This window comes from Suricata suricatta, chromosome 17 (genome assembly GCF_006229205.1).
Source record: "Suricata suricatta isolate VVHF042 chromosome 17, meerkat_22Aug2017_6uvM2_HiC, whole genome shotgun sequence".
In the NCBI taxonomy this organism is placed as follows: Eukaryota; Metazoa; Chordata; class Mammalia; order Carnivora; family Herpestidae; genus Suricata; species Suricata suricatta.
This window is the reverse complement of record NC_043716.1, coordinates 17,919,628-17,947,585: the sequence shown is the minus strand read 5'-3', so window position 1 is coordinate 17,947,585 and position 27,958 is coordinate 17,919,628. Positions and strand designations below refer to the sequence as shown.

At 45.1% G+C, this 27,958-nt stretch overlaps 1 protein-coding gene across 9 annotated transcripts in view; it reads right to left on the bottom strand.

Moving 5' to 3' along the window:
• The window catches only part of NF1 (neurofibromin 1), a 289,146-nt gene that overhangs the window by 251,334 nt on the left and 9,854 nt on the right, over nt 1-27,958 (bottom strand). For 5 of the 9 annotated variants that reach the window (XM_029926740.1, XM_029926738.1, XM_029926745.1 and 2 more), the window contains exons 1-2: nt 26,016-26,093; nt 21,695-21,799 (exon numbers count right to left, since the gene is read on the bottom strand). In XM_029926740.1, coding sequence (XP_029782600.1) covers nt 21,695-21,799; nt 26,016-26,051 — 141 coding nt within the window. In that variant the 5' untranslated portion in view covers nt 26,052-26,093. Of the gene's footprint in view, nt 1-118; nt 348-21,694; nt 21,800-26,015; nt 26,094-27,958 lie in introns of those variants that run through there. The other 4 variants (XM_029926744.1, XM_029926746.1, XM_029926743.1 and 1 more) reach the window with 2 other exon arrangements.

Genomic DNA, 27,958 nt, shown 5'->3' with positions numbered 1-27,958 from the left:
TTCCTTTCCTCCAGAGCCCGAGGCGGCCGCGGGGGAGGCGGCTGCTCCTTCCTCCCCGCACCCACTCCGCCCCCACCCCCACTTCGCTCCCACCGCCCGCCCGCCGAGGGCCCGTTACCTGCTCGTCGAAGCGGCTGACCACGGCCTGGACCCATTCCACCGGCCTGTGCGCGGCCATGTCCTCCCCGCGGCCGGGGGGCGGCGGAGGGACAGGCCGGCCGGCGCCCAGGGCCGGGAAGAGGGCGGGGAGCGGGGGCCGAGGTGCAGGCAGAGGCGAGGAGAGGGTCCGAGGAGTGCGGGCTCCGAACGTTCCCACGGGGGTGGGGATGGGGGGCCTGCGCCGAGCCGGGAGGGGGACGGGGGAAGGGGGCGTTGGCGAGGAGGCAGGGGGAAGGGGGACGGGGGAGGGGGACCCGGGGAGGGGAGGGGGCCTCTTGGTCTCTCTCCCCACTAGCGCCGTCTCCCCTCAGCCATCACGGTCCGAGACGCCGCCATGACACCCCACCGGAAGTGGGATCCTTTCCACAGCCCGGGGAGAGGGAGAGCGAGCGAGCTAGAGATTGAGAGCGCGGCTGGGAAAGGGGAGGGGGAAGCAAGAGGGCAGGCGGCCTGCCGCGCATGCGCCCGCGCCGGCCGGTTTCATTAATGAAAAAGCGAGTCCTACTGGAGGTGACGTCACCTAACTCCTCCGGGCCGGGAGGCGCGCGTCCCTCTTCGTTGCCGGGCTCACCTAGACTGTGGCCCTGGGGTTCGGCCGGCGACGGGCCGTGTTGACCCGGGAGCATCCGCTCGCATCCCCGTCGCCACACGAGGCTCCCCCTCCCCCGCCGGCCTCAGGGTTTGGATTGCTCCCCGGGTTGGAAGTTAGGGGGCCTCGGGGCTAGCATTTCTCCCAGCGCGCAGATCTCTGCAGCTGATCCGGGAGGCTGTGCAAGAGCCCCTCTCTGCCTTAAACTCTCATAAAAAAAAATAAAGTACACAATCTCAGGTTTCCAGGCCCTTCGTAGCTAGTAGACTGCTGAGAACCGGGAGAAAGGCCAAGAAAGATACAATGTTTTTAACTGTGTCTCTGAAATCCCAGTTCCTTGACGCGATGGCAGTCAAAGTGCTCAGACTCCGGCATGCAGTGCGGACTTCCCCTGCTGAACAGACAGGCACCCAAGTTAATAAAATTTTGCACGGTTGATAATAGATTCAAGTTACACTATCCTCAAAAATCCTCTAAGGGCTTCCCATACATTATTGATTCAATATTCATCATCTCATTTAAGTCTTTCAATGAACCTTTCCAATAGGGTATTATCCTCATCTAACTGATGAGGCTGGGTCACACGAGGTACCGAGATTTCCCTGAAGTCCCGGAGTTGGTAGGTAGGAGAGTCAGCCTGCAAACCCAGGTGATTTGACTCCAAAGACAGCAGAGACAGGCCGTGGCTCTCCAGAAACAAAGGGATTCCTTATGCCCCTAATACCACAGTTGAAATTATTTCGTGTGAAATTGGTTTTCCAGGAGAAGGATTACATCCAAAACAGTGATCCACCTATATTGGACATGAACTTTGGAATGAGCTATTTTTTGAGATTATCCTCCTCAATACACCTTACTTTGGATAATCTTAAAATGAGTTTACACATTCTGAGCGCACACTAATTAGCCAGTTAGGCCACATGATATCAGGTGACAAGGCAGACCAAAGCTAGTATTTTATATTTAACACACACACACACACACACACACACACACACACACCCTCTAAGCCAGTATCCCATGCATACACAGAGAGATCCATGAGAGAAGTTTCCAACCTTTGCTGGCTGGTGATTGTCCAAAATACATATTAAATTAATACTTCCACTAAAACAAGAGGATAGGGTCTAGGTCTCTCTGTAGTCCGTTCTTTAAGGATGCCACATGCATACCAACTAATTTCTTTTAGATGATGTCAGAAGTGATGGTGACAGTGTTAAAGAAAAAGATGAATATTAAATGGATGGCCACCTATGCCCCTCCCTCCCCAAGAAGCGCACACTCCAGACAGTATCCCAATGCCTATACTTCCCTGCTAAACTTCCAGACCTGCAACCTTCCTTTCCTTTTCTCGTGGTTTCTCTGAAAGCTCCCAATTACTTTCTTGTTGCCAGGGCTCTTTGTCTATTCCCCTCACCTTCCCTAGCCTGGATGCAACTGTCTAAACCCTCAGCTCCCTTGGCTCCAGCAGCATTCCATTCCTGGGGTCCCTTTGTGCTTCTCTTTCCTCTGCTCCCCTGCTCCCCATTTCTAACTCGAGGGAAAGAACACTCGAACTACAATCCGTGGCCCTCTGCTCTTCTTGCTTTTCTCAGGCTCCAGCCAGCCTTAATTCACTAATTCATCCTAATCTGCACTTCCTGTCCCGTTGCCCCCACTGACTGCCAAGCTTCTCATAACACTTGGAGTGTTAACACTAGACTTCACTCCAACTTCCTCTCCAATTAAATTCATTCAGTTCTGCTGAACTAACATGAAGCGCCCAAACACCTATTGTATATACGGTGCCCGTGTCAGGCGGTGAATACCAAAGCAGGGGTTCTAAACAGAAATGCCAAAGAACGTAAGGCATAGACACTGGTGAACGAAGGAGCACATCCCCCAGTTAAAGGGGCAGCTGTCATTCAACTCAATTACTGCCGCCAGGCAGGAATATTGACACAATGTTGCCAGATCTTCCCCTTACTCAATAGAAGCTGGAAATCTGAATGTACATATAAACTCTTCCAATTTTTACATGGTGGCAGCCTATTCACATATTTTAAAACCCTGTGCAGCCAAACAAACTACATCTGCTCTCTGAATTTTGAGCACCCGCTTGACTAGCTCTGTCTAGGAAAGATACAGCTTCAGAGTAAAATACAATTAGATTGACTCCTAACACCCCAGTTCTGCACTGTCCAACACGAGAGTTTACAGGAAAACTACTAGCATTTGGTATAGGTTTAAATGCATCACTCTTGGGACACCTGGGTGGCTCGGTCAGCTAAGCCATCAACTTCAGCTGAGGTCATGATCTCACGGTTCGTGAGTTCAAGCCCCACTTCGGGCTCTGTGCTCCCAGCTCACAGCCTGTCTCTGTCTCTCTCAAAAATAAATATTAAAAAAAATTTTTTTAAAGAAAAAATGCATCACCCTGGTCAATTATACTTAAATAAAACATAATAAAATTAATCTAAATAAAAGAAATCTATCAGTCTAACTTGTCCTTTATTTTTGGGTCACACCACAATCTCTGCCAATTTTGTCTTCAAGGGTCTTGTTCCAGGAGTATTCCCTCCATTCTGCCCATCTCCCACTCATCCACTCCCAACCCCGCAACCCTGCTCCTACTCCCACGGAGTCCTGGGCACCAATTTCCCCGGCGGCAGGTAGCATTTGTAGCCAGCTCTCAACTGAATCCCTTTGCAGAAATTGCCCTTCGAAAGACAGCCACCTCACTCCAGTCACACCAGCTCTAGGAGAGTGCACAAGTGGCTCAAAGATACAGGCCTTGGGGTGGGACCACCCTGAAGCACCCAAGAGCCCTCATAAGTGATCAGCTCCCCGGGGGTCAGGTGAGGCCTTCGCTTGTGGCTGCATTTCGTTCAAGTTCTCTTTCTGCTCAGTACTTTCAGTTCTTCACAATGTTGATCCCGAAGGGTAGTACCCAATAAGTTCCCTGCTTGCAAATCTCCATTTCTGAGTTGGTTTTCCAGAGGATCCAAACTAAACCAATTAGTCCCATGAGTGTGGTCTGAGCCAGTGGAGCTGAATCATCACTAGCCAGCTGCCAGTAAGGCCCCAGGTGAAGGCCTTCATAGATCCTGGCAGGCCGTGGCTGTACAACCATTAAAGCTGTCAGCAGTGCGGATGGGATGGATGGATGGCATATAATACCAGTGCAAGAACGCCTGGGAGATGTGATCTATCAGGCATTTTTTTTTAATATGGGAAAAATGGAAATTTAAGAACTGTAAGATTGGACAGCTATTGACGAAGTAAGACAATGAAAAGTTGTAGGTGGTGAATCACCAATTAAAGGCTAAGGCGAGAATGCCTCCTTAGCAACACATAAATGAGGAATGGGGGTGGGGGAGCGCAGAAAATACTGAAGATCAGACCCAGAACTTAAGTATAAGAACAGTAGACTTCTGGGGCACCTGGGTGTCAGCTCAGGTCATGGTCTCCTCCTCTCTCTCTCTCTCTCTCTCTCTCTCTCTGCCCCTCTGCTGCTCACTCTCTGTGAGAGATCTCAAAATAAATAAATTAATTAAAAAAACAAAAAAGAATAGAACTCCAAACAGGTTGAATTCTCAGCCCTGGAAAGTCTTCTATGTCAAGGTCAGTGCCATGGTTAGAAAGAAGTGGGATCCTGACACTTAGGGGCATGTGGGTCGATGCATTTAAAAATCTTCAAACCCCACACCACCCTGCACACCCTGGGTTTGTAGAAGTGCCCCACTCCTCAGAACCCCCACCCACCAGTGCTTGAGAATGAAAACTGTCTACCTTACAGGCAGCACACATCCTCCTTAGGATCCACCTGCACCACTCTTCCTCTCTGTCAGACCATAGCTGAAATCAAGTCACAAAATAACGCCACTGTGCAGACGCTGGGGCCTGCCGAAGGAAGAAAGGAACTATATCCTGAAGGAGTTAGAGGGCTACCTAACATGGATATACCTGCAGAACCCAGAATCCATGTATGGGGTTGGTTCACCAGAAGACAAAACGGGAGGGAGAAAGAAAGAGGAAGAGAATGTAATGCTGGACAAGCAGAGTTTGTGGTACAAGTATGTCCCTGTGCTGCAGTGCTTACATCCTAGCAAGGTCCCCGGGAGACAGTGTAAACAGGTCCCTAGGAAGTTTCCAGGAAGCTTAGGCCCACACTAGGTAAAACAGAAAGGCCCGAGCCATCACAGCAGGGACTAGAAGAAGGGAGCAAAAAGGCAGAGAAGCAGGCACGCTAGAATGGACATACCACATACATCCCCCCTCCGCTGACTACGTTCTGCCCTTCATAAGCAGTAGGGCGTGTGCTAGTTAAAGGGATATCAGCATCACCGAGAAGCTCAGTGGCAGCTCTCCTCAAGACCAGGGCTAATGGCAGACAATATTGTTGCAGAGCTAGGCTCCCCGATAACTGTAGGCTTGATGGGATCTTGAAGAAATAGAGACCCAGTGGAGCAATTCACTGACAGAAGCAAGATTAGCAGCATTGTTAGGAGTGGCACAATTAGAGCTCCAGCCTAGGGGACACGACCCACAGAGAGCTGTGGAGGTAGTTAACAGTTCTGTTACCACGTACCAAGAGGAAACGGGCCTAGGCAGCCCACAAGGTTCGATGTGCACACCTTTTAACAACCCAAGGAGGGAGGAAGAGGAGGCTGAGGGAACCTGCCCCAATAAAAAGTCACAGCCGCTTGCCTAGCTTCTGGACGTTGGCCAGTTTTCAGACCCAGAACCTGATGGCTAAAGAAGATTGTGTTCCCAGCAAGAATCTAGACAAGTGAGTCCTCTGGTCCTCTTTGAATGTATAATTAGAAAAGACACGCGCGGTGGTTGGCAGAAGCGTCACATTTGTTCCTTGGCCTAGGGGGTCAGAGCTGTCTTAGTGGAAAAGGCCAAGTGAGAGCTTCTGAACTCCTCCTCTCCCCCACCTGCGATCTAGCAAGAGTCTAAATTGTTCAAAATGTGGGTCCCCAAGGAGAATGCAGAAACTAGAGTGCGTGTCCAGAGTGGCCACATGGCAAGGGCAGAGACTAGGCATGAGCCCTACCACATGGGCCCCCATTTACTAAGACCTGTCTAGCCACTGATGCCACCAAGTGCCCAACCAGCCAGCAACAGAGCCCAAAACTAAGTCCCTAATACAGCAAAATCCCTCAGGAAACCAACCAGCCTGTTGATGGCAAAACGACTTCTTCTTGCCTGGAAGGAACAGTAATTCATCCTGAATGGGATAGAAACGTTCTGGGTATGGGTTTGCATTTCCTGCTCACAGAATTCTGTTGTGTTCACCAGCACCACTGTCTAAGGGCCTACAGAATGTTTGGTCCACTAACACTAGATCCTAATGTAACATAGCATTGGGCCAAAGAAACCTCCTTAACGTGAAAAAGGTATGCCATGGGTGCATGACTATGAAATCTACTAGTCCTATAACATACCACACTAGCCGGAAACTGCTGGCCCAGTCGGGTGCTATAATAGTCATTTAAGGCACAACTGAGGCCCAGCCTAGAGAGGATGGACCTACATCTTCCAGGACCAAAAAAAAAAAAAGCACACCCTAATCAATGACAATTATGTGGCACTATGTTCCCAGTAGGTAGAATTTATGAATCTAGGAGCTGAGAGATGGAAAAAGTGGCCCTGGTTGACAATATCCCCAGTGACCCACTAGGGGAATTTGTGTTTCCCATCCCCACAACTCCGGGGCTCTGCAGGTCTAGAAGTCCTAGTTTCCAAAGGGGGAACACTTCTACCACAGAACACAGCAATAGTCCCACGACACTTTAAGCAATGGCCACCTCCCAGTCACTTTGGGTTGCTCGTACTAAGACACCAGCAGGCAAGGAAAGGGGTCATCATCTCGTGAGGGATAGTTGGCCCTGATCATCAGGAAGAAGTAGAGCTATTACACAATGGGTAGCAGAGAAGAAAATATGTGGAGGAGCCATAGGGGCATCTCTTGGTTCTTTCTTGTTCAAGGAAGTTAGTAAATGAACAAGTGGCACCTGCGGGCTCAATCGGTTGAGCATTCGACTCTTTTCTTTTTATTAAATTTTTTAAAATATTTATTATTTATTTTTGAGACAGAGAGAGAGCAAGTGGGGGAGGGCCAGAGAGAAATGGGTAAAGAGAGAATCCCAAGCAGGCTCTGTGCTGCCAGTGCAGAGCCAGATGCAGGGCTCGTGTCCAGCTCTTGATATCAGGTCGTGATATCACGGTCATGAGATCAAGCTCCCTATCAGGCTCTGCACTGAGCTTGGAACCTGCTTGGGATTCTCTCCCTCTGTCTCTCCCCCCCCCCCAAATAAATAAACAATAAATAAATCAATGGACAAGTGCAGCAGCCACATCTGAAAAGGGCACGGTGAAGAGGGACTCAGATTCTCTCAGGGACGTGTGGGTTTGGGTCACCCCACATCACAAAAGCCGCTGAGAGTCGCAGAGACGCCAGAGTAGGGTCAGGGAACTCTAGAAAGGGTAGAGAAGGGAGGTAATCAACTGAGGGCCATAAATTTCGTTCTACTAACCTTACTCTTGTGCATTTCCCCAGAGAAAGAGACAACCAGAATCTTGAAAGAACTTTCCCCGCAAAGTCATTGTGGATCTGAACAGTCCAAGGGTAGGACAATAGTGGATGCCATGGTGTCCACTTCCGGCCTCAAACCCTCATATCCCACCCTCACCTCTGCTTCTGGGAGTGCGAGTAGCTGATGGGTGTCTGAGAACCTCTGCAGAAACTGCCATCAGTCTGAAGAGAACCACCTCACCTAAGACCACACCTGCTCCCCAAGAGAGTCCACTACTTCCAGTCCTAGGGGACTCCCCCCTCTGCAGGGGTCTAAAGGGTTGGCCTTTATGCCTCAAGATGGGACTACTCTGGGGTACCTGGGTGGCTCAGTCAGTTAAGCATCCGGCTTTGGCTCAGGTCATGATCTCACAGTTCGTGGGCTCGAGCCCTGCATCGAACATTTTAAAAAATTATTTATTTATTTTATTTATTTTTTGAGAGACAGTGCAAGCAGGCGAGGATCAGAGAGAGAGGGAGACACAGAATCTGAAGCAGGCTTTAGGCTCTGAGCTAGCTGCCAGCACAGAGCCCGATGCGGGGCTCGAACCCACAAACTGTGAGATCATGACCTGAGCCGAAGCTAGACGCTTAACCGACTGAGCCACCCAGGCGCCCCCCAAAAAATTACAAAATAAAAAAAGATGGGACTACTCTGAAGGGCCTTCTCAGCTCCAAAGCTCCTTGTGGGATTGCTGAAGCCTTTTGTTGCAACTATGTCTTAGTTTGACTTTTCCTTCTGGCTAAGCCTGAGTTCTTGTTCCCTGCCCAGGTGTTAATTCTGAAAGTGCTTTGCAATGAACTTGGGTACAACTTTCCAGCTCAGAGTCAGTTTCTAACTAGGACATCCGGGTTCAAATGACAGACCAGCTCAGGGCGCCTGGGTGGCTCAGTCGGTTAAGTGTCCAGCTGTGGCTCAGGTCATGATCTCATGGTTTGTGGGTTCGAGCCCCACATTGGGCTCTGTGCTAACAGTTAGCTCAGAGCCTGGGGCCTGTTTCAGATTCTGTATCTCCCTCTCTCTGACCCTCCCCTGCTCACACTGTCTCTCTGTCTCTCAAAAATAAATAAAAAAACATTAAAAAAAATGACAGACCAGCTCTTCCTAGCTAATGACCATGGCAAGCTGATTCCCCACTGGAAGCCTCACTTTCCATATCTATTAAGTGGGATGATAACAGAAGTAACTACTTTGTGGGCTATCACAAGAGTTAAACAAAATAATACTTACAAGGGGCTTGGATAAGCTCCTGGAATCCAGGAGGTATTTCCCAGCTGGGGAGAGGAATAGCCAAAAGAATTATATAGAAAAGATTCAGTCTGGGGCATCTAGGTTGCTCAGTCAGTTGAGCATTGGACTCTTGATTTCAGCTCGGGTCATGATCTCACGGTCAGCCAGGTTCAGTGCTGAGCATGGAGCCTGCTTGGGATTCTCTCTCTCTCTTTCTCTCTCTCTCTCTCTCTCTCTCTCTGCCCCTCTCCCCAACACATGTGCTCTTTCTCTCAAAATACATAAATAAGCATTAAAAAAGAAAATATGCAGTCTGTCTCTTGAAAGAAAAAAAAAAAGAACAACAGTGGAAAGAGAGGGGAGTTTGCATGTGCTGGAGAAGGTTCAAGAAGCACTTTGGTGGAGAGAGATACAGCACACATTGCCATCATTCTTTCCTTTCTTCCCCAGTTTTGTTCTAAGGAACAATGTGACCATTTAAAAGTAAACAAAAATCTTTACCTTCCCAGATGGCCAGTTGACCCAGTTCTGCCAATGAGATATAGGCGGAAATACTGGATGGAGTTTCAAAAAAAAAAACCCTATTGTTTTTTTGATATAAGGGGAGGTTACTCAGCTGGATGCATGAAGTTTTTACCATTTGCTTTTCCTTTTTTTGGTAATGTTTTATTTTGAGAGAGAGTGTGTGCCTGGGAGCTGGGGAGGGGCAGAGAAAGAGAGAGGCCAGAGAGAGAATCCCAAGCAGGCTCCATGCTATCAACTGATCCAGGACTCAGTCTCGTGAACGATGAGATCATGCCCTGATCAGAAATCAAGAATGGGATGCTTAACCAACTGGGCCATCCACGTGCCCCGTCTTCATTCTTTTTATCTGGGCCTGAAATAATTTGCCTACGCCCACTTTTAGTCAGCCAGTAAAAGACAAATACTGCATGGTATCACTTATATATGAAACAAAAAATAAAAATAAAAATAACTCGAACCCATAGGAACAGAATAGATGATGGTTGCAGGGGCTGAGGAATGGAGGATGTGGAAAGATGTTGGCCAAAGGGTTGCAAACAGTTTTAGGATGAATGAGTTCTGGGGATCTAACGTACAGCTTGCTGCCTCTAGTGAATAATACCGTATCATATACTGAACATTTGCCAAAAGAGTAGATCTTAAGCATTCTCACCAAAAAAGGGAAAAAAAAGTAACTGTGAGGTGACAGATGTGTTAATCAACTTGATTGTGGCAGTAGATACATCTATCAAATCATCACACATTGTACATTCAAAATATGTTATAGATTATTTGTCAATTATACCTGAATAAAACAGGGGGGCGGGGAGCCTGCTATATCATCCCACAGCTCACCCTGCCCTGGCCTCACCTCTCAGCCTGACCTTTAAAGCATTCACAGTAGGGAGCACCTGGGTGGCTCAGTTGGTTGGGTTTCCACCTTGGGCTCAGGTCATGGTCTTGCAGTTTGAGCCTGCTTCGGATTCTGTGTCTCCCTCTCTCTCCCTCTCTGCCCCTCCCCCACTCACACTCTGTCTTTTTCTTTCTCAAAAACAAATAAACATTTAAAAAATTTTTCGGGGGGGCGCCTGGGTGGCTCAGTCAGTTAATCCTCTAACTTCGGCCCAGGTCATGATCTCACATTCGTGGGCTCGAGCCTCGTGTCGGTCTCTGTACTAACAGCTCAGAGCCTGGAGCCTACTTCCGATTCTGTGTGTGTCTCTCTCTCTGCTTCTGCCCGCTCATGCTCTGTCTCTCTCTGTCTCAAAAATAAAACATTTAAAAATAATTTTAATCACTCACAATGGAGTATGTGGCTGGCTCAGCTGAAAGACCATGCAACTCTTGATCTTGGGGTCATGAGTTCAAGCCCCATGTTGGGTATAGAGATTACTAAAGTAAATAAATAAACGTGAATAAAGTTTTTTAAAAAGCATTCATGGTCATCTTGTCTTCACCTCAGGTGTGCTAAGTTTCTAGCGCCCAGCCATACCAAACCACAGGGGAACTGTAATAAATTTGTTTGCATGATTAATCAAAGGAGAGCAGCTGGAAACAATTAATCACTGACTAATTGTTATCAACCATCTCGGTAACAAACACCAAAAATGAGGACTCGTTCTTTTAGTCATTAAAAGGTGAATTATAAGCAGCTGAGAAAGAAATGTTTTTCCTTCTGTCTTCAGTGATACAGTTTGTCCACCAAACTGGAGATTCAGAGAATTCTGCTTCTATTATTCATTTCTTCATTCATTCATGAATGTCTCTTGCAGCTAAGTGTTACACAGGGCTTATAATAAAAGATTCAGTCCCTGTGCTGAAGAAGCATAGGTAGGAAAGATAAAATAAGCCTCTAACTATCATAGGTGCCAGAATACTAAAAGCTTCTTTTCAAAAAGCACTCGCAAATGGCAGGCACTATGCTATGCAAGTATATGCAGTACCAGTTTTAAAGTTCATTCAAACCTGGGAGGTGGCTATTACTAGCCCCATATTACAGGTCAGGAAACAGAGGCTCAGAAAGATTTAGTAACAGGTTCAGGTCATCCATCTAGTACGTGATGAGGCTGGTGGTCAGATTCAACTCTGCCTGCAGGTCCCCCCTCTTAACCATCATCCAGCATTGTCCAAAGAAGATTCTTTGGAACACTCATCTCTCCAAACATTTCACGGCCAGACAGGTTTGAGAAATGCTGTATACAATAGCTCCTTAATGGCAATTCACGGTGTAATTTTTCATTATAGTGTAATAGTTTACACCAGTGACACACAAACCTTTTTGGAAGAACATTTAGTAAAAATTTTAAGCACCACACCCAGTACAGATTTATTTATTTACTTAAAAATTCTAGGTACATTCTAAGCTACTCCTAATTTTATTTAAAATATATTATTTTTTGTTCTTGCTAAAATGTCTAATACCAGCAATATTACCAATGGTATTTAATAAACTATAAAACAAAATATTAATATTTTATAGTAATATTTTAATGTTTATTTATTTTTGAAAGAGAGAGAGCGACAGAGTGTGAGTGGGGAAGGGGCAGAGAGAGAGAGAGAGAGAGAGAGAGAGAGATCTGAAACAGGCTCCAGGCTCTGAACGTCAGCACAAAGCCCAATGCAGGGCTCAAACTCCCAAATAGCGAGATCATAACCTAGGCTGAAGTTGGACGCTTAACCAACTGAGCCACCCAGGAGCCTCTTATAGTAATATTTTTACCAAATTCACTGTGATTGGGCTTGTTTTATTATTTCTCAGCATCTTGATTTATTGATCTTTCTAAAACTCTGGTTCTGAAGTTGAGTTTCCTGGGGTACCTGGATGGGTCAGTTGATTAAGTGTCCAACTCTTGATTTTGGCTTAGTCATGATCTCACAGTTCATGAGTTCAAGCCCCACATCGGGCTCCACACTAGCTCCACAACCCGTTTGGGATTCCTTCTCTCTCCCTCCCTCTCTGCCCCTCCCTCACTCTTGCTTGCTCTCTCTCAAGAATAAACAAATTTTTAAAACCTTAAAAAATTTTTTTAAATAAATAAAATCTTAAAAAAAGAATTTCATCAAAAAGTGAAACGGCAACTTAGAAAAATGGGAGAAAACATCTGCAAATTATATATCTGATAAAGGATTTGTATCTAGAATATTAAAAAAAACTCTTATACCTTAACAATGACAAAACAAACAACCCAATTAAAAAATGGCCAAAGGTGCCTGGCTGGCTCAGTTGGAAAAGCCTGTGACTCTTAACCTTGAGGTCCTGAGTTTGAACCCCATGTTGGGTGTATGTAGAGATTACTTCCTTATAAATAAATTTTTAAAAAACATTTTTAATGGGCAAAGAATCTGAATAGACATTTCTCAAAGAAAATACAGAGCTGCTCACCATCTTTTAAGCCATCAAAGAAATGCAAATCAAAACCACAATGAAGTGATCACTTTATACCTATCAGGATGGCTATAAAATGACAGTTTTGTACAATACAATAAAAATGTTGGCAAGGATGTGGAGAAGTTGAAAGCCTTACACACTGCTGGTGAGAGTGCAGAATAGTGTAGCCACTGTGAAAAATATCTTGGCAGTTTTTTGAAAGATTAAACATAGAGTTATCACATGAGCAAGCAATTCCACATCTAGGTGTATCCCTGAGAGAAACCAGAAAGAAACACGTGTTTACAAGATTTATACGTGAATGTTTATAGGGGCATTATTCGTACTAGGTGAAAAACAACAACAACTCAAAGATCCACAAGCTGATGAATGGATAAACAAACTGTGGTGTGGCCACACAATAGAATGTCATCCAGCCGTACTAAAGGAATGCAGTACTAATACAGGCCACAACATGGCTGAACCTTGAAAACATTACGTGAGCGAAAGAAGTCAGTCACAAAATGCACATGTTGTGATTCCACTGACATTAAATGTACATAAAGGCAAATTCGCAGAGATATGAAGTAAGTTAGTGGTTGCTTAAGGCTGCAGGGGGTTGGGAAGAAATGAGGACTGACCGCTAATGGCTGTGGGGTTTCGTTTTTAGGTGATGAAATGTTCTAAAATGTATTGTAAGGATATACCACTCTCTGAATATACTAAAAATCATTGGATTGCATACTTTAAGTGGGTGAGTTGTATCCTACGTGAGTTATATCTTTATATACAGAACTCCATGAAGGCTCTGCTAAAAACCTACTAGAACTGACAAATGATTTCAGTGAAGTCACAGGGTACAAAATTTATATATATAAATCCGTTGCATTCCTATATACTAATACTAAAGTAGCAGAAGGAGAAAAAAAAATCCTATTTACAATCACACCAGAAAGAATAAAATACTTAGGAATAAACTTAACCAAAGAAGTAAAAGACCTCTCTTCTGAAAACTGTAAATATTAATGAAAGAAATTGAAGATGACACAAACAAATGGAAAGAGGGGCACCTGGGTGGCTCAGTTGGTCGAGTACCCGATTTCAGTTCAGGTTGTGATCTTACAGTTCATGGGTTCAGGCCCCATGTCAGGATTTGTACTGACAGCATAGAGCCTGTTTTGGATTCTCAATCACCCTCTCTCTGCCCCTGGCCTGCTCATTCTCTCTCTCTCTCTTTCTCTCTCTCTCTCTCTCTCTCTCTCTCTCTCTCTCAAAAATAAATAAACATTAAAAATAATTTTTAATGGAAAGATATTCCATGCTCATGGATTGGAAGAACCAATACTGTAAAAATAGCCACACAACCCAAAGTAATCTACAGATTTAATGAAATCCCTGTCAAATACCAACAATATTTCTCACAGAACTAGAAGAAATATTCCTAAAACTTATATGCAATCATAAAAGACCCCAAATAGCCAAAGCAATCTTGAAGAAGAAGGACAAAGCTGGAGCTATCACAAATTTCAAGATATGCCACAAAGTTGTAGTAATCAAAACAGTTTGTTTTGGCATAAAAATAGTCTCAGGTCAAAAGAACAAAATAGAGAGTCTAGAAATAAACCTACGCTTATATTGTCATTAATCTATGACAAAGAAGTCAAGAATATACAATGGGGGAAAAACAGTGTTTTCAACAAATGGTGTTGGGAAAACTGGACAGCTATATGCCAAAGAACGGAATGGGACCACTTTCTTATATCATATACAAAAATAAACTTAAAATGGATCAAAGACCTAAATATGAGACCTGAAGCCATAAAACTCCTAGAAGAACACATAGGGTATAATTTCTTTGACATTGGCTGTAGAAACATTTTTCTAGATATGACTCCTTTTTTAAAATTTTTTTAATGTTTTATATATTTTTGATACAGAAGAGACAGAGCATGAGAGGGGGAGGGTTAGAGAGAGAGGGAGATACAGAATCTGAAGCAGGCTCCAGGCTCTGAGCTAGCTGTCAGCACAGAGCCTGTCGCAGGCCTTGAACCCACGAACGTGAGATCTGACCTGAGCCAAAGTCGGAGGCTTAACCAACTGAGCCACCCAGGCGCCCCTAGATATGACTCCTTAGGCAAGGGAAATGAGAGCAAAATTAGGCTATTGTGATTACACCACAATAAAAGTCTTCTACACAGTGAAGGAAAGCATCCACAAAACAAAAAGACAGCCTGCTGAATGGAGGAAGATATTTGCCAATCATATTTCCTATAAGGCATTAGTATCCAAAATATGTGAAGGACATATACAACTCAACACCAAAACAAACAAACAAACAAACAAGCAAAAACAATCAAATTTAAAAATGGGCAGAGGACCTGAATAGGCATCTTCTCAAAGAAGACATACAGATGGCCAACAGACACATGAAAAGATGCTCAACATCATTCATCATCAGGGAAATGCAAAGTGAAGCCAGGAGAGATCACTTCACACCTGTCAGAATGGTAAAAATAAAAAGACAAAAAAGATGACAAGTGTTGGAGAAAGATGTGGAGAAAAAGGAACCCTCATGCACTGTTGGTGGGAATGCAAACTGGAAAGCACTATGGAGATGCCTCAAAAAGTTAAAAATAGAAATATTATATCATCTAGTAAGCCCACTATACTACCCAAGGATTACAAAATCACTAACTCAAAATGAGTTTGTGATTCTTGTAGCATTATTGACAATAGCTAAACTATTGGAAGCAGCCCAAGTGTCCATCGATACATGAATGGATAAGATGTGGTGATATATACAATGGAATATTACACAGCCATAAAAAAGAATGAAATCTTGCCATTTGCAACAACATGGATGGAGCTGAAGGGTATAATGCTAAGTGAAATAAGTCACTCAGAGAAAGACAAACACCATATCATTTCACTCAAATGTGGAATTTAAGAAACAGAACAAGTGAACAAAGAAAAAAAGAAACAAACAAATAAAAAATCATACTCTTAAATACCAAGAACAAACTGGAGGTGGGTGAAGGGATGAAATAGATAAACAGGCATTAGGGTACACTTATCTTGACGGGTGCTGAGAAATGAATAGAATTATTGAATCATTATATTGTACACCTGAAACTAACAGACTGTTCACTGTACTTCAATTTTTTTTAAAACAGTTTTTTGGGGGTTTTTTGGTTTTTTTTTTTAGGTAACTCTCCATTGTTCTGATAGGCAAAATGAGAAAGGGACAAACCCTATTTTACATTATAATGGGATTTAGGGTCTTCCAGGGGAACAGGAAGCACCTTGACAAAAGAAGTTTCTCCCTAAGTGAGCACTACTTAAGAAATACTCTTGCTGCAGAGCCTGCTTCAGATCCTCTGTCCACTGTGCTGACAGCTCAGAGCCTGGAGCCTGCTTCGGATTCAGTGTCTCCCTCTCTTTCTGCCCCTCCCATGCTCATGCTCTGTCTGTCTCTGTTTCCCAATAATATATAAATGGAAAACAAATTTTTTTATTCAAAAGGTACAAATGAGTGTAGAGTGGAAAGTCAGTCTTTCTCCGATTACTCAGGCCTTCGGGGCAAATAGCAGCAGTATACATGTGTGTGTACATATGTGTGTCATTCATTTTTTCCTTCACTCTACTCAGGTGGTACCTAGTACGATAAAGTGGTTACAATTACAGACTTTAGAGGCAGAGTCCCTAGGTATAAGTGCAAACTCTGTCCCTCCCAAGCTCTGTGGCTTTGGGCCAGTGATCTCACCTCCTTGGGCCCGGTTTGCTAATCTGTAAAATGGGATGATAATAGCACCTACCTCATAGACCTTTTAGAGAGTTAAGCAACTTAATATCTGTAAATCTCTTAGACTAGTGTCTGGTACTCAATAAATTGTTGCTTAATGAAAAAAAAAAAAAAGAAATACTCTTGCATCTGATCTAGCGAATTCCAGAGTTACTGACACAGCCAGGTCTGATGCGGCTCACCGTGAAGGGAATAGCGGAAAGATATTCTGACTCAGTGGGGGGCTCTGGTGAGCCAGAGCTGCACCCTCAGCCCTCATCCCCCAACTCCTCCTGCCACCCTCAGCTGGGCAGGACCTAGCTGTCCAAGCATGGTGGACAGTCCTGCTGAGATCCCCAGTGGGACCGAGGGGTTGCCTGGAGAGAGAAAGGGGATAGAGTAGATCCTTCCCAGTGGTTCCCAGCAAAGCAAAGAAGTTTCCCAAGAGTCCTGTGGTAGATGATGCTTGAGAGAGTGGAATGCTCAGGGCTAGATCTCAGGAGAAGCCTCCACCCTCACCTTGGAAATCCTAACCCTGTGCTGCTTTTCCTCGTGACTCTGAGATAATCAAATTCCCCAAGAGCTTTAATCTTTTCTCTGAGAAATCTCAACCCCTTTTCCAAGTGTCCCAACAGGCCAGGAACTGTTTCTTTCTGCACTGTCTGTCCTGGTTGTGCGGAAAAAGAAAGAGGCGTGTGCCCCCTGCCCCTCGATCCCCAGTGAGGCCGGTGAAGAAAGGACTGGACTCTTCTCCTATCAAGAGGACTAAAGCGGGCCTGGAACTGGAGTTGGCAGACTCTGGAGCAAACTGTGGTCCTCAGAAGAGCTGGGAGCAGTGGGGAACAAGGCTGTGACCGTAACAAGTGCTGGGAAGTAAACAACTCAAGATGCGTGACACCAAGCTTTCCATTTATCCCTACGTGTTAAAAAAAAAAAAAAAAGAGGCTGACCCCTGGGAGGCTAGTGACTATTTGGGTCAGAAAATGCAAAACAAGGCTACTGTCGGCCAGAAGGCCGGTCGGCTGCAGAACAGGCCTAATCGAGGGAGGAGAGTGGTAGGAAACAGAGCCATGTGTGGGGCCACTCTGGTCAAAGCCCTGGAGGCCTGGCTGAGAAATTGGAACTCACTGCTCATAGGCCCAAAGTACAAAAGGTGGTTGTTACCCAAGCACAAAGCCACACCTATGCCCTTAACCTTGGATCTCAGAAAAGAAGACATTTTGTATCAATTGTAGAAGTCTAAGACAAAAGACCATCCTTGGCTCCCACTGTATAATTCCAAAATGTGTGAATAATTCTTGGTTGCACACATCACAAGCCATGTACAGTTTACCTAACCAGAAAGGGAGGGCCCTGGCAGGATACTGGTGGGTCACGGAGTAGATAGGTAAATTGGGCGACTAGCCCGGGGGAAACAGGAAAGACCCAATGGACATGAGTCAGCAGGAAACCTAACCAAAGGCATGACACAGGAACATTACTCATGGCCACAGCTACCAGCCAGTCCGCTCCACAGGCACTGTGGTGAGCGCTCCCTAAAGGTTCCCATGTCTTTGTAGTATCACTGCCTCCAAGATCACTGTTCGCAGCTGGAACATCCCATTGGCTGAGCTGGAAGGCAGGAAAGGAAAAGTCCCGCCTCTTGTAGGGCCAGGGTGCTCCTATCAAGATCTTCCAAAGGAGGAATTCCCACTAAATAGGAATGAGATTTAAGTGCTGCCCTGGGGTGGGGCCCAAATCAGATGTTCACCGCTCAGAAGTATCTAAAAAGAGGACTAATTGTTCTATGTTGCTCCAGTTTTAATTCAGAGCTATGATAGATTTTTTTAAGTGTATTTATTTTTAAAGAGAGAGCATGAACAGGGGAGAGGCAGAGAGAGAATCCCAAGCAGGCTCTGTGCTGTGGGAGCCTATCATGGGGCTCAATCCCATGAACCCATGAGATCATGATCTGAGCCAAAATCAAGAGTTGGACGCTCAACCGACTGAACCACTGAGGTGCCCTGATATGGTAGATTTTGAAAAAAAATTTTAAAGTATGTATTTATTTTTGAGAGAGTGAGAGAGACAGAGGGTGAGCGGGGGAGGGGCAGAGAGAGAGGCAGACAATCTGAAGGAGGTTCCAGGCTCTGAGCTATTAGCACAGAGCCCGACACAGGGCTCAAACCCACAAATCGTGAGATCATGCCCTGAGCTGAAGTTGGACGCTTAACCAACCTCAGGTGCCCCAGGATATGGTAGATTTTTAAGATATATTTAATGGAGACTATTCAATTTGTCTTATATAGTACCTTGGGGGGCACAGGATAGGAAAGTGGGTTAAGTACGTGTCTTGAACTTGGTTTGAAGCTGGGTCTGGGTTTGAGGCCCAGGTCTGCTGTTTCCTAGCTGTGTGGCGACGAGCAAGCAAATTAGCATCTCTGGGCTTAGACTCATCTGTAAAATGGGGTCATTATAGTACCTGTCTCACAGCTTTGAACTCCAAAATTTAAGTGAAATCATGCTTGTGAAGATCCTAACAGTACTTGGTACCCGGGAAACACCGCATTAAGTGTCAGCATCTTATCACTGTCCTAAGGTATGAGAAATTTATATGGTCACTTTGGGTCACACACCTTGGGGGCTCTGGCCGGACTTAAAGTCCTGGCAGCAAGAGCTGTACAAGGGTGTAGGATATCCAAATGTCCACTTATAAATGCCCGTGTATCCCCCTCATTCTTTTTATTAAGTCCATGGGTTCTGGTGCCGGAGATGTTGATTTGAACCCAGAACTTCCGGATCATCGTTGGTCACCTCAGATGAGTTACTTAACTTTCTCTGTCCCTCTTTTATTTTTTTTATTCCAAAGGGGAACCAATAACATCTACACATAGCAATGCTATGAGAAGTAGTTGAGCTCACTTATGGCAAGTGCACAACACAGTGCCTCGTAAGTGAAAAGAGTCCTCATTATTATTTATTGGTCCTCATGGGCTAGAAGAGAAGAAATACTTCCCAGGAAGAGCTACTTCCTTCTATAATCCTCACCACATGTCAGTTTTTCTCTTTGATGCTTATGTCTTCTAGCAGGGATTCTTTGGGCTTCTATCAAAAATGTTTCTCAAACTGCATTTCCTCCAGTTTTATTGAGATAAAGTTGACATAGCGCTCTGTGTAAGTTTTGGGGATACTGCCTAGTGACTTGACCTATCTGTATTGTGAAATAACGACCACAGTAGGCTTAGTTACCACTCATCTCTCATATAGTGGCCAAAAAGTGTGTTTCCTTAGGATGAGAGCCTTTAGGTTTTTAAAAATCGTCTTGACCAGCACGAAGTCACCCTTGTGGAAAATGCTAGTGTCTACATAACTAAACAGATAGACCCAGGGGCACCTGAGTGGCTCAGTCGGTTAAGCACCTGACTTCGGCTCAGGTCATGATCTCACAGTTAGTGGGCTCGAGCCCTGTGTCAGTCTCTGTGCTGACAGCTCAGAGCCTGGGGCCTGCTTCGGATTCTGTCTCCATCTTTCTCTGCCCCTCCCACGCTCATACTCCATCTCTCTCTGTCTCAAAAATAAATAAAAACATTAAAAAAAAAAAAAAACAGATAGACCTAGATCACTGCCAGCACCTTAGTCTGAGGATAAAAGTAGGTCGGCATTTCTCTGACTGTGCTCCGCTGAACTCTCTCATTCAAGAAAGGCTCCTCAGGAAAGGGCACGGCGGTTAAGTCTGGCAAACATGACTGTACCTTCCTCAGAGGAAATTACAATGTATCTCAGCTTATCGGAGGCTCTGAAAGAACCAGTGTAACAACATTACTCTAACACAGCATTAAGGAACAAAACCCTTCATCATGAAACACTAATAACACACGGCGCTAAATGCTGAGGTAGCCAATCCGAAGTAGAAGGCTTATGTTTGGTCCCCAGGGAGTAAGACTTCACGTCTGTGTAACAGAGTCCCAAAGTGGCAAGAGCAAGTTCATGATCCTCATGTATTTCTAAGCAAAGCAAAGTTCTCATAGGGAGGGTAGCTATATTTTAGAACTAAAAATTGGGACTTTTTTTAATGTTTATTTTTGAGAGAGAGAGAGACACAGAGTGTGAGCAGGGGAGGGTCAGAGAGAGAGGAAGACACAGAATGGGAAGCAGTCTCCAGGCTCTGAACTGTCAGCACAGAGCCGAAGTCGGAGCTTGAACCCACGAACTGTGAAATCATGACCTGAGCTGAAGTCAACCGCTTAACCGACTAAGCCACCCAGGCGCCCCTGGGACTCTTTGAAAGTATGGAAAGTCAATAATTTAAAGTAATAAAGTAGTTTGGGGCGCCTGGGTGGCTCAGTCGGTTGGGCCTCCGGCTTCGGCTCAGGTCAGATCTCACGTTCGTGGGTTCGAGCCCCGCGTCGGGCTCTGTGCTGACCCCTAGCTCAGAGCCTGGAGCCTGCTTCCAATTCTGGGTCTCTCTCTCTCTCTTCCCCTCCCCCTCTCATGCTCTGTCTCTCTCTGTATCAAAAATAAATAAAACATTAAAGTAATAAAGTAGTTTAAAGTAATAAAACTTATTAAAATCAGGGCATATGATTCTCCAGCACAGTACTGGATGTGTAGGAAGGTTCAATCACTGAACTGAGGTAAATTTCTTGGGAAAGTCAGTCTCAATGTTTATTTTAGCCCCCTCATTTTACTTGCCTATCACAGTCACATGGACCCTCTAGGTGTAGAGGACGTGAAACTTTTTATCATTAACTTGTTAAATAAATTATCAAAGGGGCGCCTGGGTGGTTCAGTCGGTTTAGTGTCGGGCTCTCCGCTGTCAGCGCAGGGTCTGCTTCAGATCCTCTGTTCCCCTCTCTCCCTACACCTCCCCTGCTCTTTCTCTCTCTCTCAAAAACAAATAAACATGGGGCTCCTGGGTGGCTCAGTTGGTTAAGGGTCTGATTTGGGCTCCAGTCATGATCTCACAGCTTGTGGGTTCGAGTCCTGCGTCGGGCTCTGTGCTAACAGCTCAGAGCCTGGAGCCTGCTTCCGATTCTGTCTCAGTCTCTCTGTCCCTCCCTTGCTCATTCTCTCTCTCTCTCTCTCTCAAAATAAACATTACCCAAAAAATTTAAAAAAAGAAAGAAACTACCCCATTCTACAATTCAATAGTTCCACACATTATGCAATGTTTGGACTTATAACTTTGAAGAAGTTTCCTGTGTATCTTTAATGCATGCGCTTTACATTGAGAAAGCCACAGTTCAGCCTCCATAATCCTAGCAAGATGCTCATGTGGTGGAGAAATCATTCACACCTTGGAATGTTAATTGCACTTGCTGCTCAGCCTCAAGTTCAAAATGCATCAGGATCCTTGTGCAACTACAGGTCCTGTCCTGTCTGGCTGGCTCTGGCATTCAAAAGTGAGGAAAAGAAAATCATTTAAGTTTTGACTAGAGTAAAGGTTAGTCTTTTTAAGCTCTCCTCATCCAACCTCCCCCCCCAACTCCTGCTTCAGATAAAGTAACCTACACAGGCTGTACCTGGTATTGAAATTTAATGCTTTTTCCATCCTCTTCAGAGGTAAATTCTTTCAGCTCACTTTTTCCATTTGGTGCATCTCCTATCATTGGCCAGTCACCTTGGATCTGAAATGAAAATAATATAACCCAGGGCGGGTTGGATGAACCCCTTCCTTTGCATCTCACATTCAGAATTTCAATTTTTTTCCCCCAGTGACCCTGGTATCAGAATCCCTGTGTTTGCGAAAGCCTTCTAGAAACTCGGGAAATGCAGATTAGCTAGTCAAGCTGATGGACTAAAAAGATAATCGTTAAGTATCGTCGGTACACCAACTGAAAGCCCAGACTTTGATTTTAGACAAACCTAAGTTTGACTGACTCTACTTACCAGGAGATTTGGGGGCAAGTTAATTAACTCTCTGCGTCAGCGCCTTCACTTATCTTGCAAGGCTATAAATAGTACCTACCTCATTGTGTTGCTTTGAGGATTGTGCACATAAATGCACATAAAATATTTAGCACAGGGCTAATAGTGGAATAGCACGTTCCGAAAGTGCTAGCTATTATTCTCATTGTGACCCTCATGATTCCCGCCATTCTGTCACACGAATTACCTGAAGTAGATACAGTCATTGTGACAGATTCCACAGATTGCCCCACACAACATCCACTCGAACCTTTATTTGTTTGTTTGTTTGTTTGTTTATTTGAGGGGGGGTGGGGGAGGGGCAGAGGCAGAGGAAAAGAGAGAGAGAATCCCAATCAGGCTCTGTGATGTTGGAGCAGAGCCCAACTCGGGACTCGATCCCACGACCATGAGATCATGACCTGAGCCAAAATCAAGATCAAGAATTGGGCGCTCAGGGCGCCTGGGTGGCTCAGTCGGTTAAGCGTCTGGTTTCGGCTCAGGTCATGATCTCACAGTTCGTGGGTTCGAGCCTCATATTGGGCTCTGTACTGATAGCTAGCTCAGAGCCTGGAGCCTGCTTCGGATTCTGTGTCTCCCTATCTCTCTGACCCTCCCCTGCTTGCACTATCTCACTCTGTCTCTCAAAAATAATTAAAAAACATTAAAAATTAAAAAAAAAAGAACTGGGTGCTCAATGGACTGAGCCACCCAGGTGCACACCCATCTCTATCTAAAACTCACAGTGCCTGGGCTCTCTCTCTGGTAGCTGGAGTTCTGCATATGACCCAGCTCCTGCCAAGCAGATGCCCATGTGCCCCAGCCATGAAAAGGATTCAAATGAAGTGGCAACTCCCTGTGATTGGATCCTTCTTTTCACCAGTATTACGGTGGACAAGCTTTGGGAGAAGTTCCAGTGTCCTGCCTCCACCATCATAGGTCTTTAGTGGTGAGAAGCGGCGATGGGGTTTCCATGGGAACAGCCTTGTTTCTGATTGGGTATCTCTCCCAGGGTTATTCTGGCTGTGCGGTATCCTCGCCTATATCTCTGGCACTGCTGGAAATCCTCCAAACTACCTAATACTCTGCTCTAATCCTGTTCTGTGAAAACCAGTTAGAGCGAATGCTGTAACCTGCAACTGAGAACACAGTAATTATCAAAATGATCCATACTGTAACCATCAGAATGGTCCTAATCACCTCAGTCAAAAATATTTCTTTATTAAGTATATTCAGTTCAGGAAAAAGAATAGCATGTGTAAAAAACGTGCCCTTGCCTTTGAAATGCAATCATCTCAAAAGATGCCACATGGGGGGGCGCCTGGGTGGCTCAGTCGGTTAAGTCTCCGACTTCAGCTCAGGTCAGATCTCACGTTCGTGGGTTCGAGCCCCACGTCGGGCTCTGTGCTGACCGCTAGCTCAGAGCCTGGAGCCTGTTTCAGATTCTGTGTCTCCCTCTCTCTGACCCTCCCCCTCTCATGCTCTGTATCAAAAATAAATAAAACATTAAAGACATTAAAAAAAAGATGCCACATGAATGGAAACCTGTTTGGGTTTTTTTTCTTTGTTTGGGGTTTTGTTTTTTGTGTTTGTTTTTTCCTTTCCTAAAGGCTTACTTTTTGTCAACAGCAGACAGACTTTTGTGAGGAACAGGCAGAAGAAACTGATCAAACTGATTAAACACAGAAGAGAATTGTCATTTGGGTCTTTATGGAGGATGACAGGTGAGCCTACCTGGTGGAGTGTGCTCTATAAATTATAATGGGAGAGCTGAAAGGTGTGCCAGAAGGCCAGTTAACGTGTGTGAGCGCTCAGCTCAGTGTGTTGCATGCGGTCATTAACGTACTCATTTCCAGGACAGCACCCAGGGCTGTGTTCAATTACAATGATGAAAATACCTTGAAAGAAGTAATTAACAAGAGCATCGAGATCTATCTCCAGACAGATTTTGAATTAATGAGAAATGACTGTGTGAATGTCTCCAGCTGGCTGAGGACAGGTTTGTTTTACCCAGTTCTCTTCTGTCTTTGTTCTTGTTGGGTTTTAATCATAACGTGACATTCTTTCTCTCTACATACTCCTCTTAGGGTGGGTTCTCTGAGTGACCATGGCCCCAACCACAATTCTCTTGTCATTTTTATTTAATTACCTAATTTCTTCTATTTCCCCTGCTAGTCTCCCAGCAAAATGAAATGACCTCTTCAGAATAGACCCGGGAACTTCTCTAGATACCCAGCTAATAGGCAGGACTGTCAAGGGTGTAAGTTACTTTCTTCCCATCTTCCTCAAGGATAGAGCACACAGAAGCACCTGCATGGCTCAGTCGGCGGCCGACTTCAGCCCAGGTCAGGATCTCATGGTTTGTGGGTTCAAGCCCCACATCGGGCTTGCTGCTGTCAGCACAGAGCCTGGTTTGGATTTTACATTTCCCCCCTCTCTCCCTGCCCACCCCTAACTCTCACATGCTCTATCTCACTCTCAAAAGCAAATAAGCATTAAAAAAATAAATAAATAAAGAACAGAGCACACAAATGCTGGACCCCTGGCGTAGTCAGTCAAGTGATGTGTAAGTTTTCCATTGCCACTGTAACAAATTGCCACATGTTTAGTGACTTGAAATGGTGCTCATTTGTTCTAGTTCCCCGGGATATAGCCACATGTTCAAAGGGCTGGTCCTTCTGGAGGCTTCACAGGAGAGTCTATTTTCTTGCCTTGTCAGCTGTTCAGGCTGCCCACATTCCTTGCTTCCTGACCCCTTCCCTATATCACTTCGACCCCTTGTTTCTATGAGACTGAGTTCTGATGTGCTTCCTCAGTCACTGGGATTTACTATCAGGTTACATGGAGAAATGAGAGAAGAAGAAATCAGGAAAACCTATGGGCATTTGGGATACAACACGGATACCTGGGTATCTTGCTGGCCTTTTGCTGCAGACTCTGGACTTCCACCTTTATCATGACCGTCTCTACTTCCTCCTTGTTCTAATGACCTTAGTATCTAGCAGTCAAACTGAGTCAGCAGGCACCACCCTGCGGAAGGCACTCCTTTTTGGCCAAGGTGCCCTTTTGTATCAGGGCATTTAAATGGCTGCTTTTAGCCTGTAGAGGACAGCTTCGGAAACAAGTGACAGGCTTTGGTCCAATCAGCTTTGGGCAGGGAAACATGGACAGAAGACACCAAACCTGGCCCTCAACGCATAGGAAACACAAACATTTTTGGCTGAAAGGAGTCAGACCTTTAAGAGATTTTTCAGGCTGCTCTGCAAAAACAATGTCAGGGATGGAATTGGGGCAATAAACTGGTATGTTTGTAGGTACTTGTTACCGATAGGTTTTAGTTCCCGTTTACAGAGTACTCTTAAGGGAAAAGAAATGATAAAATGTCCAAAAATAAATAAATCAGGAATGCTTCAGGAAGCTATGCCCTTGTTATGACAGCCTGTAATCTAATCATAGACACTAAGTACAGGAAGGCTATGCAGATCGCTAAAGGGAAGTATTCAAGGTCAAAGGCCTCTGTGGAACTTCAAATTGTATCAGGCGACACACTGAATTCCCAGACTTTGAGCCACCCATGAAAAATAACCCATGTCGCTTCCAGGACACTGAGTTTAATTCAGAAACTGATAAACGTTTACTCCCTCTCATAAAGAAAAGAGATCTAAGAAATGAGCAAAGTCATCCGTAGCACAGAACAGACACAAACTGACTTCTCTTTAATGGGAGCCAAAGAGTCTGTTAAACTGTATATTCCAGGATTATGTCAGATAATGATAGGTTCAGCCACTGGATTAGTCATATCGTGAATTTCATAATCGTTGTGTAATTGACACAGACCTTTAAACAGTCCTTTCTCCCTGGAAGCCAGTTTATTGCTGGAATTAAATGAACTGTCACTCTCTGGGGGAAATGGAACCAACTTTTCACTTGGCTCACCTTGGCTGTGAGGAAGAGCTTTCCAGGAGTTAGCATTCTGGCTCACCAAGCTGTCCAAGTGAGACAAGCAGATTGTCCATAAGGATGTAAAGGTTCTCTCTCCAAGTGGGAGCCCAGCAGAGGTAAAGGAAAAAGTATTTAATGCCCAGACTGTAAAGAGAAGTAATTAACTGTGCTGTGTGTGTGTGTGTGTGTGTTTCCACTGCAAAAACATTAGCATTTAATTAAACCTTCATTCAGATCAGGCACACCTACTCTAGCCTGGACTCCGGGATGGGAAGGGCCATTCAAATCCCAGCCTGGCCACTCCTGAGCAGTGTGACCTTTGGCAGCTGGGACAAACAGTGGGCATGTTTCATAGGAATCTTGTGATGACTAAAAGCAGGTAAAATGTGGGGCACCTGGGTGGCTCAGTCAGTTGAGCATCCAACTTTGGCTGAGATCGTGATCTCACCATTCGTAAGTTTGAGCCCCGCATCAGGCTCGTGCTGACAGCCCAAAAGCTGGAGCCTGCTTCAGATTCTGTGTGTCTCTCTTGCTCTGCCCCTCCCCTGCTCATGCTCATGCTCTGTCTCTCAAAAATAAAGAAACATTTTAAAAAACTTAAAAAATAATAAAAATAAAAAACAAATAAATAAAAGCAGGTAAAATGTGTATTGCGGTCTGTGTGAACAGAAACTCTCAATAAGCCTGTCTACTTTCGTTATTCATTGTTCACTCTCACCACTGGGAACTTCCAAGCTTTGTCCAGGGTAATGTCACACTCCTGTCTCTCCCTTCTGGAATCTGCTGGTGCTTATTTGGTCCCTTCAGCCTCCCAGGAACACTTTCTAACACCCAAACATAAATCCAGGCGCTGCCCGAAGCACCCCATTTGGCCTTCGAGGACTTTTCCTCCCCTACCTTCTAAGCAACTTTCTAATTGAAGAGCCTCCTCTCTTTGCCAGTTGATTCCTCACTCCTAGTCTTCTTGCTCCCTATCTAGGCCAAAGACTAGATTGGAGAGGAAATTTCCGTCAAGTTTAGAAAATGTGAAATGTGGCCAGCTTGGGGGGAGGAGGTGGGGAAGGAATCATGCCTGTTCCTTTATTTTCCCCACATAAATTCACGCCCTTGGAAATGACTCCGTAATCTCGTGCAGTTTCTCAACCTTCTTTTAATGCCTTTTGAAGGATACAAGCATCTCCTTCCACACCGCACCGCCAGCTTGTTCAACGTTTCAGACGTAAGTGGAACAATCCGTCACAGGCTTCGGTCAGGTGAGCGAGGGCGGATGCGACGGGCGCCCCTTACAAGTCCCAAACTGTCCCGTACGGCCATCCACACTCTTTCTTTCCGAGTTGGGCACTTGTATAGGAAAGATCTAAGGGAGAATTTCAAGGAGGCCCTGGGGGCGAGGGGGAGGGGTAAGCTACAAGCTAGGAGGAGCCTGGCTCCCTGAGTCACTGTGCGGTGGACCCTGCCCGGGACAGCTTTCCAACCCAGTGCAAGGAGAGGGAGTAATGAATCTTTGTTGTGTGAAACCACAGAGATTTGGGAATCCCATGCTAGTGTTCATTAACCTTACTAATGCACTGAAGAAGCTCCTAGAACATCATAAGGACTTAATGGATGCCAGTTTTTATTAATATTATTATTTGGCCAATCAGCTGATACGTATTGACTATTACAGGTATTATCTCCTATATTTCTCATAACATCTTAGGTGCCCAGGCCTTGCTCCCTCCCTCCTTTGGGCCTTTATCATCTACATTCTTCTCTCTGCCTGACCTGCTCCTTCCTCCCTTCTTCATGTAGTCAACCACTACTCATTCTTAACATCACAGCTCAAAATGTGGTCTTACTCATGAAAACCTTCCCTAACTCCTCAGACGTAGTCGGTGCGCCCATTCCATGATCTCATAGACTCCAAAATTTTTCCTACAGGGTACTTCTCACAATTT